The 16,756-nt window shown below is 39.5% G+C and overlaps 5 protein-coding genes across 5 annotated transcripts; 1 reads left to right on the forward strand and 4 right to left on the reverse strand.

The window, feature by feature from the left end:
- LOC104702210 (putative boron transporter 5) lies at positions 1,949-5,345 on the forward strand. The gene is made up of 13 exons (XM_010418037.1): positions 1,949-2,091; positions 2,187-2,269; positions 2,359-2,551; positions 2,638-2,776; positions 2,865-3,030; positions 3,117-3,283; positions 3,362-3,535; positions 3,623-3,718; positions 3,798-3,914; positions 3,998-4,335; positions 4,424-4,703; positions 4,828-4,947; positions 5,055-5,345. Exons 1-13 carry the CDS (start codon positions 1,973-1,975, stop codon positions 5,112-5,114), a joined length of 2,052 nt encoding a protein of 683 aa, XP_010416339.1. The 5' UTR covers positions 1,949-1,972; the 3' UTR covers positions 5,115-5,345.
- Positions 5,645-6,428, reverse strand: LOC104702211 (germin-like protein subfamily T member 3). Its single transcript, XM_010418038.2, has one exon. The coding sequence runs from the start codon at positions 6,328-6,330 to the stop codon at positions 5,713-5,715; it is 618 nt and encodes a 205-aa protein (XP_010416340.1). The 5' UTR covers positions 6,331-6,428; the 3' UTR covers positions 5,645-5,712.
- Positions 6,919-9,081, reverse strand: LOC104702212 (probable myosin-binding protein 6). Its single transcript, XM_010418039.2, has 2 exons — positions 7,375-9,081; positions 6,919-7,268 (listed from the first exon to the last, which is right to left on the reverse strand). Exons 1-2 carry the CDS (start codon positions 8,810-8,812, stop codon positions 7,063-7,065), a joined length of 1,644 nt encoding a protein of 547 aa, XP_010416341.1. The 5' UTR covers positions 8,813-9,081; the 3' UTR covers positions 6,919-7,062.
- On the reverse strand, positions 9,807-11,303 carry LOC104702213 (transcription factor MYB1R1-like). Its single transcript, XM_010418040.2, has 3 exons — positions 10,899-11,303; positions 10,604-10,812; positions 9,807-10,462 (listed from the first exon to the last, which is right to left on the reverse strand). The coding sequence occupies exons 1-3, from the start codon at positions 11,179-11,181 to the stop codon at positions 10,142-10,144; spliced, it is 813 nt and encodes a 270-aa protein (XP_010416342.1). The 5' UTR covers positions 11,182-11,303; the 3' UTR covers positions 9,807-10,141.
- On the reverse strand, positions 12,599-16,137 carry LOC104702215 (pentatricopeptide repeat-containing protein At1g74850, chloroplastic-like). The gene is made up of 4 exons (XM_010418041.2): positions 14,303-16,137; positions 13,702-14,016; positions 13,502-13,609; positions 12,599-13,401 (listed from the first exon to the last, which is right to left on the reverse strand). Exons 1-4 carry the CDS (start codon positions 16,135-16,137, stop codon positions 13,068-13,070), a joined length of 2,592 nt encoding a protein of 863 aa, XP_010416343.1. The 3' UTR covers positions 12,599-13,067.

A 16,756-nucleotide genomic window follows, 5' to 3' on the forward strand; every position in this document is an offset into this window, starting at 1 on the left:
TTTTTTTTTTTTTTTGGTACATCTTCTTTTTTTTGTGAATAACCACGGTTTTACCCCTGGGGTTTATTGACTATAAAGTAAAAAGAACCTACAACCGGATGTGTTTCGGCCACGCATGGCCATCAACATCATCCCTCAAAAAAGTAGCAACAACATTAGGAACCAAATCAAAAGCATGAAAACCAGGCGGTAAAGAAAACGCATATCCCGCTAAACCATCAGCTAGACGATTAGCTTTACGATACACATGTTTAATACGGACAATTCAGTCCCTAACAAGGAAGCCATGACACAGACGCACCAGAAAAGACAAAGGATGAGAATCATTGATCCCTGTCGTAAGAAAACCCACCACAATCTCAGAATCTACTTCTAACTCTGACCGTGTGACTCTCTTCTCCCACGCTACATATAGCCCATAGTAGATGCCCCACAGCTCCGCCAATTGTGCCGAGCATCGACCAATGTTAACCACAAACCCGCTACACCAAGCCCCTACCGAGTTCCGCAACACACTACATGCAGTTGCAGGACCCGGATTTCCTTTGGACGCCCCATCAGTATTTATCTTGTACCACCCCTGTTCCGGAGCCACCCAACCAATCTGCTTATCCACTTCGACCACTCGAGCATTCTGTTCGCAAGGCAACGAATTTGCCAGATTTACCTCTGTTGCGAAGTCTTTAATGAAACGGACCCTGTCCCGACAGATCCTTCTTTCGCCAAACACGTCACTACACCGCCATTCCCAGCTCCACCAGATATCCATGGCAAACACTGTAGACCAATCTCCCTCCCTTGTGACAATCCCTCTACCTAAATTCTCATAAACCCATCCCAGTAGAAACTGAGAGAAAAATACCAGTCTTTTACTAGGCGGTAGAATACGATCCCACAGGCCAGACATGACAGGACAATCCCTGAGAACATGGAGAATAGTCTCTATACCTCCTTGACAAATCGTACAAACATCTGAATCACACAAATGATGTCTCTTCCTCTCAGAGTTCGTCATAATCACTTGATGCATTACCAACCAGAGAAAGATTCTAACCCGCTCAGGAGCTATCACCCGCCATATCCTCTTATATGCAGTTTCCATATTCTGTGCAGGCCTCTCCTCACGTATCAGGAGATTGTACGCAGATGCAACTGTAAACCTACCCTCCGAGTTTCCTCCCCACGACAACCTATCAGAAGCCCCAGTGAAACTGTCCAATACTACAGCCGCCAGCTCTAAACACTTTTCCTGCGACACATATAGTGATATACGGGAAAGATCCCATCCCACACCATCTGTCCATAACTCTTTGGCTGTGAGTTTATCAAACCCCGGAGGCAAAGCACCCATTGTTCCTTCGATAAGTGGCTCCCCCGCAAGCCATTTATCTGTCCAAAATAGAATCTTCTTCCCATCTCCGACCACCCAATTAACTCCGCGGGTAACCACTTCCCGCAACCCCATACATACACTCCTCCACGTCGAAGAGAAATGACTCTTGACTGATATCCAGGATGTATCATGAATATCGCCCACCTTATACTTACTCCTCACTATGCGTGCCCAAAGGCTTGCTTGATCATGTAAAACTCTCCAACCCACCTTCGCCAGTAGAGCTTTGTTCATATCACGACACGCTCTAATCCCGAGTCCCCCTTCCCCCTTGGGACGACACACTTTGCTCCACGCAACCAAATGATGCTTTCGCTTCTCTGTATCCTTTGTCATAAAAAGAAAATTCTCATGACTTATTTCCTTGTTTTGTGCATTGTCATGTTTCTCTAACTGTGTGTGAGATAGATAGATAAGAACACTCTCCTTTTCCATAAATTAAATTTTAATTAAAAAAGCTATGAAGTTTATTCTCGATATGTTTTCCACAATATTTAAGCTTACTTTTTGAGTGGACCTAAGGCTAATAATATCTGAACAGAAGAACGAGTTTTGGTGAGCCTTCAAGTGATTTGGGATATGGAGGAAGAAAGAGTGGAAGGCTCAAAGAAGCCATTTCGAGGTATCGTAGGAGATCTCAGAGGAAGAGCCTTGTGTTACAAGCAAGATTGGGTCGCTGGTCTCCGTTCTGGTTTCGGGTACCTTTCAAAACACTCAAGTATTATATTCTGACCATTGAGTCCAAAAGAGGAACATACGTCGTGATTTATTTTGTTTGGTGAGGTTTTTGCAGGATTTTAGCACCCACAACATATATTTTCTTCGCCTCTGCCCTTCCTATTATCGCCTTTGGCGAGCAACTCAGCCACGACACAGGTTTATATGGGTCTTTAAAGTTGCACAAGTATTATTTGATCTTGTTTTTAGTTAAGCGTTATCTGAATTCAAATTTTGGGGAATTATAGAGGGATCATTGAGCACAGTGGAAACGTTAGCATCTACAGCCTTATGTGGAGTGATGCACTCAATATTGGGAGGACAACCATTGCTGATACTTGGAGTTGCAGAACCAACTGTCTTAATGTACAAGTACTTGTACCACTTCGCTAAAGGAAGACCAGAATTGGGAAAAGAACTCTACTTAGCTTGGGTTGCTTGGTAACTACTCCAAAACCCTAAATCCTTTTTTTTTTTAATAAATGTTTTCCTGTAAAGTTATGGTTTTGCTGGCTGTTAAATTCTAGGGTTTTTGTGTGGACGGCTTTGTTACTGTTCGTAATGGCGATATTCAACGTGGCTTATATCATCAACCGGTTCACGAGGATCGCTGGTGAGCTGTTTGGTATGTTGATTGCTGTTCTGTTTCTTCAACAAACAATAAAGGTATATATATATCATCATTACCAAAACACTCAACCACCATGATAGGTCAAAAGTTATTATTATATACGTTTTGAAATGAAATTGGTAGGGAATGGTTAGCGAATTTAGGATTCCAAAAGGTGAAGACTCAAAACTTGAAAAGTATCAGTTTGAGTGGCTCTACACAAACGGACTTCTAGGTCTTATTTTCACCGTCGGCCTTGTCTACACCGCTTTGAAGAGCAGAAAAGCAAGGTCTTGGCGATACGGAACAGGTAAGAGAGCTTTATTCTTCTCTTTTAGTGGTCATTTCTGTGTAAAGAACAGCTACAAGACCTTACAATTATGATTCTTTGTGAAGGATGGTGCCGAAGCTTCATCGCAGACTATGGAGTTCCATTGATGATTGTGGTTTGGACAGCATTGTCTTTCGGTACGCCATCAAAACTACCCTCGGGTGTCCCGAGAAGACTCGTTAGTCCTCTTCCATGGGACTCTGTTTCTTTAACCCATTGGACTGTCATCAAGGTTACAAACACAACTACATTTTAAGATCTTGCTTCATCATCCGAACCTCTTTTAAGATTCAGTCTTTGTTCTTTACAGGACATGGGGAAAGTCTCTGTGGTCTACATATTTGCGGCGTTTATACCCGCATTGACGATCGCAGGTCTCTACTTCTTTGACCACAGCGTTGTCTCGCAGCTCGCGCAGCAGAAGGAGTTCAACCTCAAGAACCCTTCTGCGTATCACTACGACATTCTCTTGTTAGGTTTCATGGTAATCAGTGAAACTCTGTTTCTTTCTCTGCAAAGCTCACATTAACTCTCTCTTGTTAAAATATCCAAAAGTTGTGTTGTTTGTTAGGTGTTGATCTGTGGATTGCTTGGTCTGCCTCCTTCCAACGGAGTCCTCCCACAATCTCCTATGCACACCAAAAGCCTTGCTGTTCTCAGACGACAGGTCTAATTAATACTCAGTTAATGAACACTCAAGATTCAGATTAAGCTGGTCTTGATGAAACTTGGTTTTTTCTATACAGTTAATGCGGAGGAAGATGGTGATGACAGCCAAAGAAACCATCAGACAGGGAGCAACGTCGTCACAAGTGTACGAGGATATGCAACAAGTCTTCATAGAAATGGACAAAAGTCCACTAGTAAGCAGCACTATTAGTGGTAGACTCATCATTATTCAGTGATCCGGTTTTCAAAATATAAGCTCATATTTTTATATCAACAGGCTGAGACAAACTTAACCCTGGTAAATGAGCTGCAAGATCTGAAAGAGGCAGTGATGAAGAAGAACGACGATGGTGGAGATAGCAGCGACGAGAGTGGTTTCGATCCAGAGAAGCACCTTGACGCTTACTTGCCTGTACGAGTCAACGAGCAGAGAGTGAGCAACCTGTTGCAATCATTGCTAGTGATAGGTGCAGTGTTCGCTATACCGGCTATTAAGCTCATACCGACTTCACTTCTCTGGGGGTATTTCGCTTACATGGCCATTGACAGCCTCCCAGACAATCAGTTCTTCGAGCGCACAGTGCTTCTCTTTGTCCCACCAAGCAGGAGATTCAAGTGTGTGCTCTGAAAAATACTCTGTTTCTTTCATTTTTTTTACTTCATATTTCCTTCAAAAGACTAATCATGTGATTATTGTTGTTAGGGTCTTGGAGGGAGCGCATGCGTCGTTCGTGGAGAAAGTACCATACAAGTCAATGGCTGCATTCACACTGTTTCAGATATTCTACTTTGGGCTGTGCTACGGAGTGACGTGGATTCCGGTGGCTGGAATCATGTTTCCGGTTCTTTTCTTCCTCTTGATAGCAATCAGACAGTACCTTCTCCCCAAGCTCTTTAAACCAGCTCATCTCCGAGAACTCGATGCCGCAGAGTACGAAGAGATCCCTGGAACTCCTAGAAACCCGCTTGAACTGTCTTTCAGGGTATGTCAGTAATGTCTATGTAATATTTACATTCTTGTCACTTAAGGCATTCTAGAGTATTTTAAAATATTGAGATTAATTTGGCGAATTAGTGCTGACGAGTACTTATAACCTTGTTTAAAAGTCGACTAACTCGACGAGAGGCGTCCAAGAGTGCGATGCTGAGATTCTAGACGAGTTAACCACGAGCAGAGGGGAGCTCAAAGTCCGTACGCTCGGTCATAACGAAGACAAAGGCCACCAGGTTTAATTCTTTATATATATATATATTCTATATATATATATAGATCGTTGAGTTGATGATGTCTTAACTTTGTAAAAAGAATTTCATAGACTTATGTTATTCTGCAGATTTATCCCAAGGAGATAGTTGAAGTAGGGGATGGGGACATGAGCACTCCGAGAGAGTGATCTATCAACAATAACGATCAAGACCATTTTTGCAAAGTGAAGATCATGGTCGTAGTCATGTGCAAAACCTTAGTATTGTAGATCAAAAGTCAAAACACACATGATAATGTATATGGCTTTAATTTTTCCTAAACAAACCTAAGATGATGTGTTTGTCAAAATGTCAGTTTTGTTGTAATTTTTGGACCTGTTGGTTTAAAACTTTTTGTCTTGTTTTATAAATAAGCTCGATTGTAAATTCATACAAGTATAGAAATATATTTTTTTTCATCCGTAATGATTATCAGTATTATGAATCATAACTTCGTTTTTATATACCAAGAAATTCAAAAAATTTAATACTATTGGTTATCAAAATTCAAATTATTTAACTCCGTTGAGGAATTAAAATTTGAAAATGTTAAATAAATACAAATGTTATAGAACCCGCGATTCGTTGCTATATGTTTGTGAAGTAATTAAAACAAATTATTATGATAAAATTATTGTTTTAAGTATACTAGGTGCTTCTATACTAAAAAAAACCACGATTTCATTTATTCATTTAAGGAAACACATAAAAGATTACATTTTTAGAGAGGAAATATAGAACATTTTTTCAAGTAGTAAACTTTGTCCTGAGCATGTTGATTGTTTTACTATCCGCCTTGAACGCCTTCATCAATACTGCGTTTGGAATCGCGGGTTTGGTAGCGAACAAAGTGTGAGGCAGAACAACCTCGCCAGGCAAGTCGTCAGCAACCACCGTCAAGAGACGTGATTGCGTTTTCCCAACGTTCCCCTCGTAATGAATGAGTCCTGGAGGAATCACAAACATATCACCGGGTCCAATAACCTTCTGGTACAACGTGTAGTTAGTCGTCAAGAACCCAACCAAAACCGAGCCTTCGATAACGACCCCTGCCTCGGTTGAACCTGGGTGCGAGTGAGGCGGGTTGTATCCTCCAGGGGCTATTTCAACGTTGTACATGGATATTCCCATAGTGTTTAGGCCTGGAAAGGTCATGAGATTAGCTGAATTAGCGGCAGTACCTTTTGGGTTCGAGGTGTTTAAAGGAGTGTTCAAGCCGGAATAAAAGAAGTCTTCAGAGGTGACTTGTAACTTGCAGGGGTAGCCACTGTTGGTTGGGGAAGATTCGAGATCAGGTACACAGAAGTCTTGTAAGGGGTTACGGTTTATGGATGAGAGAGTAGGATTCGTGAAGAGAGTGATCATGACGAGTGTAAGGAGGATTAAACCTCTGGAGAGGAAAGAAGAGATTTGTGAGGAGATGATGATTGATGATAAATTACGATGTTAATTGTTAGATTGTATAGCGTTGGAAATTGGGTGTTTTTGGATCGACCTTATAGCTTGTTTGGATAAGAATAAGATAAGTTTAAGGGAAACACAAGAAAAATCAAATCTTTATGAATGTTGGGTTCAAATGTGTGCAATTCTTTTATGGCTTCTATAATAAGGCAAAGCATATATGGTGGCTATATAAGTTTGGTTCAAAATTAATCCTAACTCACTGAGACCTAGTGGCTAGAGCTATGATATTGGCTGAAACAAGTTAGGTACAAATTAAACCCTAACTCCTTGATTTTAACATTTATACAAAATTATACTTAAATACATTGCTTCTCCTTCTTGAAATTAGTAATATGTTTAAGACAAACAAATCAAATAATTAGCACGCAATATGTTAAATACATCTAGATACAAATTCAAAATGGTATTTCCTATTGAAAAAAACAAGAACCCAAAAAAAATTGAAGGAAAAAATCACATCTAAATATAGACGGAAAAAATTGCGTTTGAAACAATCAGGTATGATCCATATAAAAAGGTTGGGTTTATGGAGCAAACTGAAACTTTTATTGAGAAAGAATCAAAGAAATGTTTTCGAGTTATAAGACAAGGCGTGGAAGCTTGCTTGTTCTCTAAGAAACAATAAAAGATGTATTACAAGTCCATGGATTCTGAAGGCATAGCAACAAAACTACGAAGCATGTGCAAATTTTGAGATATCTGCAATAGAATTGCTTCTCCTTCACTAACATCCAAAACATCAGCAATATGTTTCAACAGATCACCATTTGATTGAAGAGCACTTAGCCTTTCTGTGATCTCTGAAAGCTCTTTTACTATCCCTTCTTTGCTTTCATTCCCTGACCAATTTCATAACAACAACACACAAGATAAGAAAGGGTTTTTTTTCGGGATCAGATTTATAAACAACACAGAGTGATCAAACCTCATAGTAAAAAATCATACCTCTTTGTTCAAGTTCAGAGACATCATTTTCTGCGGTAGACTCCTCTGACACTTTCATTTGTGATTTTGTAGACTCATTTTGATCGATGCTTTGGCCATTCTCTTCTTGATTTGAAGAATAGACCGCCAAATCCGAGAATGGTTTAGTTTCTTGGCAAGCATCATCTGCTCTAGCATTACCGTTTTGTTCATGAACCTCTTCACGTGCATCGTCTTCATCTGTCAAACATCCATATTTCTCTCTGTAAGCCTCAAATTCAGCTTCAAGTTCCTTCATTTCCTCTTCCCTCTTGGCCAATTCACTACTCATTGACTGCAAAGCTTCTTGGTCATACTCTGCTTGTTCATCCATCATTCTTTGGTACTGCAAAGCCTCCATTTGAACAGCGGCTTTCTCGGCTTGAAGCCTCGTGATCATAGCCATCGCTTCGTTGGCTGCAACAGCTGAAGCACTTCTCTCTTCATCTAACTCCATATACAAATCAATGAGTGACTTCTTGTCCAAGCGAACCTCTTTCTTGAGCTGATGAAGGATGGATTCACCGTTTTGATCTGCCCTGTCCGAAGCATTCTCTGGCTTATCCAAAAGGGGTTTCTTAAGAGACCGAACGGACCATCGTGGACTGTTTTGCGCCGAATCAGACAGAGGGACCCCAAAAAACTTGTTACCTCCTCTTACAAAACTCGGCGTTCTGTCCATATCCAGATACTTAAACTCAGATTCGTTTTCAGACTGTTTATTGTACGAAACCCTAGGTGAAGGAGCAGGAGCCAGGAAAGAGTTGTTCTTCGGCAACTTCTCAGATTTCATCTTTAATAATTCTCCACAACACGAACAATGTTCCTTCAAGCTATCACTTTTAAGGTTGTTGTTGTTAATCTTGTAATCCACAAGATTTTTTGTTGTCTGAACAAAATTGTCGTCTTTCTTGAACGCCAAGGGAAGTTCACGTTCATCGTCAATGAGAAGCTCGAGATCTTTGTGTAAGATTCCAATGAGAGACTTATAAGTATCACAGTCAGAGTCTTTCTCGGTGGCGAAAGAGAGAAGACATCCTTCACACATATGTTTGATCTCAGAGAGCTTCTTATGGACATGGCAATAAGCAAGAGAAGAGACTTTCTTCTTGTGAGAGTCGCAGATTGACTCGTTGTAATATGATTGAGGGTCTCCAGGGACGAGAATGTGGTCGATCCTGGTGCAGAGAAGACAAGGAATGTTGAGTTCGAAGAATTTGGCGAATTGGTTTGAGAAAAAGGCGATAAGGCCATCGATGAAGAGGATAACGATGAGGCTCCATTCAAGAACAGTGTAGATGACGAAATGAGGTAGAGATCCGAGTTCTTGTTCCACGAACTTCTTAAAAGAACGTTTAGACATGGTGGCTTGTAAAAGAAGAAACAAGAACAGGAAAAAACAGAGCAATTGTATAATCATATGAAATCAAATTGGTTTAACAATCAACAAAAACAGAGATCATAATCTCTCTCTCTTATCTTTTGTGATTTGTGTTCCTATTTCTGGGTTTGGTGAGTCTAATACAGACTAGATTAGACTGGAATTTTGAGGAGAGAAAGTACCCAAAAATAAAGGATAATCTCAGATCTAAAATTGGCAAATTTAGAAATAATGTCAAGGCAAAGAGATGTACCGAAAAAAACCTAATATGATTCTTGTAATTTTTCCCGCTTAGACGTGAGGAGAACTTTGTCGTTGACGCTGAAACTAAATACAACCATACACGACGGAAACAGAGGACATGACATATATATATATATATATATGAATACTGTGTGATTGGTTGATTAATGAATGGGGGTCATGTTCTTTTGATTGGAAGATTATTGCTTACGAAACAGGTAAAAATATACCTACCGAGGATATTTTCCTATTCTCTAGATATTACTAAATTTTGTATTTACTTTTATATATGTAAATTTTGTACATAGTTTTGTATAAATAGGAGACTTTGTACTAATACTACAAAACTATGTACTAAATCCTAGACAAGAATAATTACATATATATAAAAGTAAATATAAAAGAGAAAATCCCACATAAATAGATGTCTATAGACTTGACTACTTGAGTAATAATATAAAAGATTAAAGCTTCTCAATTCATTACCAATTGATTTTGAGTTGGAAGTTCAGGTAAAAAACCCGGATTTAACAACACATAATCATCTCACACTAAAAATATAAGTATAAAAAGAGAATCTGGATTTTGATGGGAAAAGAAAAAGCTCCACTATAATGGAAGTGACCAATAAAATGTGACATTATTGGCATCACTAAAGATAATGACATTATTATTATTATTCTACAAACACTTACAATATCTTATCCTAGAAATCAGATACTATTATAAAAACCCCATAAATCATCAAACATGATTGAGATAGCCACATGAGAAGCAAAGTACAACTCTGTTTATGATTAATATCATGACTGAAAACATAACGTTAATATGATATATATAAGTTTTGATAGATCCACACGAATGAACTTGGAGAGTAGTAGTAGTAGTATTACAACAACTTCCACACATGGAAGGAAAAAAAAGGATGATCATGAACCCTAAAAACACACACACTTAAAGTCCTATCTCCAAACTCTGTTTATTATTCATTCTTTCCCCCCCACAGATTTTGTAGCCAAATACATAAATTTGACGAATCTTTATAACAAAGTCAAGACCTATCTGTACAACAAAGAAACAAACAGGGTTGGTGTTTTTGCAGATCTTCACCTTTTCGGATATGCTCTAAGCGACTCCAATAGTGTTGAAGGCTGAATGCATTGAAGAAGATGGTTCGTTCAGATTAGATGAAGCTAGTGAGAGGTTGAGCGAGAGCGGTGCAGGCCTTGCTTGAAAGGTTGATGGAACCAAATCAATGAGATTCGAGGAACCAAACTGTCCGTATGGCTGGTTCCCTGATGCATTATTACCACCAGAGAAGTTGTTGATCTCAGGATAGACTTGCATAACTGGAAGTATAGAAAAGTTGTTGATTTCTGGTATAACAGAAGATGATTGTGATGTTTTCTCCTGCATAACCACTTGATCATCTTCCATGGGCATGACCTAAATAACAAAGACCAATTGGTTATATACTTAAGTTTTCACTAACCAAACAATCACTAAAGGCTCTCTATTTCCAGGCTGCTAACATATTCTCAACTAATATCCTAACTACTAGAGTAACAAGAGGATTAGGGGAATCACCGTGTCAGTAGTCATGTCAAAAAGGCTAGATCTTCGCCTGCGACGGTTGATATTGCTACGTCGGAGGAAGTACTTCTGAGCATGACTAGCTACTTGTGTAGAGGTCCTGCTCTTGACAAAGTTTTTTGAGATTCCTTTCCAATCACCTTTTCCTACTCTCTGCAACCCAACCAAGAACAGCTTGTGTTCTTCCTCAGTCCATGGTACTCCTAAATGATCAGAAAGACAATAAATTTAGCATCTTTATCGAAAGATCAAAAAACAGAGTTCAATAGAGAGAATCGAAGAGTAGTACCTCGTTTCCTCTCGCTTTTGCCGTTGGAAGAAGACATCGGAACAGCTTCATCAGCGGAGGCGTAACCAGCAGGGGTTTTGTTCTTATCTTGTCCATCTCTATCCTCACCGTCGATCTTTGGAGACTCATCCGTCTGCTCATACTCAGACAGATTGTTCAAACTCACGCACTTTCTCATCGGATCAAGCACAACCCTGACGCCGAACAGCATAATCTCTCTTCTCACGACACCGCCGCACACGTTGGTGGACTCCGAGGAGCTAGTAGTACTACCGTCGGCCATAATATTATTTCCGATTTTACCCTTTGCGCCTTTCTCTTCTCTAATAAAGGAATCAAAAGACAAAAAGGTACAGAGCAATAGTAATGGATGGAGTGGTGTGAGTTTTGAGATCTGAGGCTGTTTTTTTAGTTTATAAAGCCCAAAAGCCACGTGGTTTCTTTCTTAAATTATTACATGTTGCAGCTTGCTGGTGATGCTGTCGTATGACACGTGTCTTGTTTATTTTCGTCTGTTCTTGTCTCGTTTTCTTACCTGCCTGTCTCTTTACACAGTTTTCCTTTTGGATAGACTTTTTTTATGTCATTTGCTGACTGACTAGATTAGAGGGATTTTATTAGGTCTCTACCATTTTTTTTTGTTAATTTTATGAGTTATATAAACGTTATCCTAAAAGAAGTTAAAAAATGTTAATAACCTTTTCGTTAACTTTTTAAAGTTAAAAAAATAAAAAAATCGAATGAAAAAATACCTAAAAATTACTTTATAGAGAAGGTTTAAATGTAATGAAAATAGACGCTTTTATTTTCTTTAACGTTACCCTTATGTGTTCTTTTTTAAAAAGATAAAAATCTAGGGTTATATAATGTATTAAACGAATCTGGTCAACTCAATGTCGCTAAGCGAATGCAACTTGCTCTTAGAAAAATAGTCAGCTTCTGAAATGATTCTGTACTCTACTCTATAATATATGGTTACAGCTCTACCCTTGGTACTTTTTTCGAAAAAAATAACTATATCTTGTCGATCTTTGTGTATATTATTAGGGGATACTAAAAAATCTTGGAGACAAGTGAATCCTTTTTGGAAATTATAACTTTGAACTTCAACTCAAAAACTTACAATATCAGGAAACTAAACTTATATATACAGTTTCAACAGAGAATCGAAGAGTACCTCGTTTATATAGTTGTAGAAATGTTAGGATGTGATTCTACTATAAGCAAAGTGATCACATAAATTATTATATTCTTCCCTATTATATAATTATTTTAGAGATTTATAGGGTTTTTTTTTTTTGATCAAAGAGAGATTTATAGGTAAAAGTTGTAAAAAAGGTGTATATACACATAATTTGGTAAATAGTTTTGGAAGACAGCAAAAAACACACAAAGGCACTAGCATCGGTTAGAAAGCAAAGCCACCATTACCTTTATTACGCACACAAAGTGGAATCCTAAAGTGTAATGTGTTGAGCACTAGAGAGAAAGAGCCTTTCTTTCTCCTTTATTTTTCTTCTTCTTTTACCAATTTGGATGAGAAGTTTGTTGTGACTTTCCTAAATCAGATAACAAACACAAATCTGAGGGAGAGAGAGAGAATGAAGATGAATCAGGCCGAAGAAGGAATCTTGCACAACAAGTGTTTTCTTTATTATGGGTGGAGTAGTTGTGCTAAAGTTAATTTTCAGACCATTGGGTGGAATGGTAGATCATCACATTAGGTCACAACCAAAAAACTAGAGCTTCTCTGAGGAATCTTGATTGATAGATCCTGTACTTGTAGTTGTAACTAGAGCATCGAATCTTACACAAGTATTTAGCTTCATAGTTATCCCAAAGACAGTTGAATGAGAAACAAAATAAAATCTATGGCTGCAAAATCATTGGTCTAATTCTAACCATTTCATCAAAACACTTAATTGGCTACTTACTTGACGCTTCATAACGCTATGCTTATGCATATAAACTAAGATCACCATTTGTCTTCTTCACCAGATTCTTCTGTCTAACAGAGGCTGACACTAATGCTTGACACCACAATGGGAGTGCTGGTGGATGAGTATTAAAGACCATAAACGCACAGTTTTGCACCAACTAGTCTTACATGGAGGAAGACAGAAGAGGCCTTTGATTGCTGGTCTTGGCAACAGAAATTACGCACACCGATTAAGCTGTGCTTCCTGCTAGTTCTTTTTTCATCCTGGTTCTTCGTTGCGTAGAATTACCGCTGTGGTTTGTGTCCTTGCTTGTAGAAGTTCTTGTTCCAGCAGCAAAAACGGGCGAGTTTGTTAAAGCGACTAGGTTTTTATCTTCGGACTCTTCTGAAGTTGGCTCTATCTTTGACAGTAACTGCTTGAGTTGAGATCGCTGGCACATAATGCGACCTCCATTCCATCCCGTGAAGGAAAATGATGACGAGACATGATCCTGCAAGAAGGAGAAAGCAGCTTTTGCGATGGGAGATTCTCTTGCAGCTGAGGTTTTCTCCAATTGTCCCCGTCTGAGACGTTTAAAAAGAAAGAGTTAAAAAAGGCAAAAGACACAAAAACGCAAAGCTTGGAAGCATCTTGCAATGAACCAGCCACCATCAAAATACTTACACTGAAACAACAACGGCTAGTTGAGGAAGATCTTCTCCCTTTAAAAGCATAACATTCATATCATTTAGCCATACCGATAGTGCTGTGTACATACCACCTTCTGACATCCTACAGAACATTTAAAAACAAACAATTAGATTGAGCGGTACACAACCATTTCATGGACTTGAAATGAAGCCAGCGTAGGGCACTTAAGCTACCTATGCACATCCACAGACCACACGAGTTTGTTTTTCCGGAATAACTCAGGGAAAAGTCCACGTTTCGTTGCCTCATTGAGTACCCTTGCAGCTCGCTCTTTCTGGCCCAGCCACCACAAAGCATCCAGAAGTGCATTGTAAAACCTTATTCCCAAACCACATCCTTCTGAATTGAGTTTGTCCAACACATACTCCACTATCTGCCAATTTGAGTCGTCATCATAATCTCCCTTGATCATTTGCCCAATAACTTGATGAATATTTGATACTCTATTTGAAAGCATCTCCTCCACTAACTCACTGACATCATCCCACCTAAAAACATAAAAATTGTAGTGTAATTAAAACTAAGGAAGTATTATATAAAAATGGCTTGAGGTACTACTTATCCAGAAAGCTGAAGTTAGTTGCAATAAAATAAGCAAGGGTGTACACTAGCATATCTCTCCCATCCCTGATCATGTAAGAACATAAGGCAGCTGAAAAAGCAAAATGCTATGACGATGGAATAAATCAACATTTGGCTTAGTAAGCTACGAGCTATAAAACTACACGCAAAAGAGAACATAAGACAAAGTGTATTACTGGTAAAAGAACTAACCTCTCGGTCTTTCCATAAACAGCCAGCATCATACAATAGCACATAATACTGGGCAGTATATCAGAAGCTTTCATCTCCTCAAACTGCTCCCTGCACTCATCAACAAGTCGCGCAAAAGAATACACACTTAAAACAGCCTCAAGCGTCCTTTCATCAGGATCACATCTTGACTTCTCCATGTCTACATATGTCTTCACAGCCTCTTCAAATTTGCCTCCTTGTTTATAGGCTTCTATTTGTGCATTGAAAGAATCTCTGTGCCTGGGAATACCAGAATCCACCAACCTGGACAAAATCGCCTCAGACTCCATGACCAGTCCTCCCCTTGCAAAAGAATATAATAGTGAGTGGTATGTTTCAATACTTGGATTGCTTCCTACTTCATGCATGGTATTAAAAGCAACAAGTGCTTCCTCATATAAAGCAGCCTGCCCAAATGCTTCAATAACCCCAGTGTAGGCCTTGGAACTTGGCACGATATCGTTAGCTGTCATGTATTGTAAAATCTTCCTAGCATCTTCGTGGAGTCCTCCCTTCCCACAAGCAAATATTATACCCTCGTATGTCTCCATGTCAGGTTCAATATTCTCCTCCACCATGTCATGGAACAAAGTTACCACCTCCTTGAAATACCCACCTTCCCCAAAAACCTCAATCAAAATGTTGTATGTAGCAGCATCAGGATCCGTATTGCTGGATTTCATCTCAAGAAAAAGCTGCCGAACATCATCGTACCTCCCACTCTGTCCAAACAAATTCAGCAAAACACTATATGTATTAGCGTTCGGCGTACACCCTGCAGCCTGCATCTGATGGAAGACCCCCATTGCCTCTTTAATAGACCCTGATTTCGCATATGCTTCTAACAAGACGTTATAAGAAGTGATATCCGGCAAACTGCCCCCGGAAGCCATCTCACCAAGGAGATCAGACACTTTTCCCAGCCGGCCCAACTTCCCAAAAGTCTCAACGAGATGACTATAAGTAGTAAGATCCGGAACAATCCCACCATCATTCATAGTCCTAAAAACCATTTCAGCCTCATCACCTAAACCTCTAATGGCACAAGCACTAAGCAAAGTGTTATAAGTCACAATATCGGGTTGTATCCCCTCATGTCTCATCTCTGCAAACAAACCCAATAAACCCTCCCAATCTAAGCCACCTCTAGCACACGCATTAATCACCGTGTTATAAGTCAAAATACTAGGCGATATCTTCTCACTCTTCATCCTATCAAGAAGCTCAAGAGAGGTCTCATACCGTCCATTTCGACCATAAGCATTGATCAAAGCCGTGTAAGAGAAAACGCTGCGTGACACGCCTTGACCAGGCATTTCATCGAATACCTCAAGACATTTGTCTAGAAGACCTTCCCTGCCAAGCAAAGAAATCATAATAGTGTAGATGTGCTCATTAGGTTTGCACCATATCTGCCGTTGCATATACTTGAAGAGACGAAGCGACCTCTGCCAATCACCGCGACCAGCGAACTCTTTGAACACGAGCGCGAAATCGTTGAGGGAAAGCTTGTTCTTGAATATGTCTAAGCACCTGGCGATGCTTCCGCGAGGTGGGAGGCTGCTCAGCTTGTTAATCAGGGACTCGACGTCGTAGCTGTACTTACCTTTCTCAACCGATACGGAAGGGTTTCCAAGAACGAGATCCTTCGTCTTCGCCTTGATTTTACCGGAGAAGGAGCATGGTTTACGGTTTCCTCCTGAGAGAAAACGGAGACGATTGCCGTCGGCGAATCTCCGGTTGCCGACGAAACTCGAATTCTGGATAAGGAAAGAGAGCTGGTGTGAGTTGGGATTCGGAATTGCCAGATTCATATTGGCAACTGTACAGTTCACATAAGGATTGAAATATCCTCCGGGGAAATTACTCAACCACACAGCAACGGAAACGAGAAATCGCACTCTATCCGATTTGAATTGAATCAGAATCAGAGATTGAAACCTCAGTGTCAAGTCGCCACCAAGCTCTAGAAAGAAGACGCAAAACTAATTAGATGAGTGGGCAAAGATATTTTCCAAGTGGAGATCTCTCTCTCTCTCTCTCTCTCTCTCGTTCGGTGAAATGGCGGAAAAATGGAAGAAGAGGGAAGGGGGCTTGAAGAAGAAGAAGACACGTGGATTCTTATTGTGGATAACAGTCACGATGAACCAACCGGTTCTTTTCCGGTTAATGAATATTTCCCGGTTTGAATTGGTTAAGTCGATATTTTTTCGGTCGAACAATTTTGGCGCCTGATATTGCAAGAAAAAGTAATTGGTGTACGGACTATGTGATAAGCTCCGCTATAAATTTTGAGTATACTAGTAAATGCAAAATTACAATTCATATTTTGATAATATATGTTTGTAAACTTGATAATGTTCTTAAGAAAATATTGTAGGTCGAAATCATCTAAACCGTTTGGTTTAATTTCATAAAACGAAATATTTTGAA

Source organism: Camelina sativa, chromosome 7, assembly GCF_000633955.1.
Source record: "Camelina sativa cultivar DH55 chromosome 7, Cs, whole genome shotgun sequence".
NCBI classification, from domain to species: domain Eukaryota; kingdom Viridiplantae; phylum Streptophyta; class Magnoliopsida; order Brassicales; family Brassicaceae; genus Camelina; species Camelina sativa.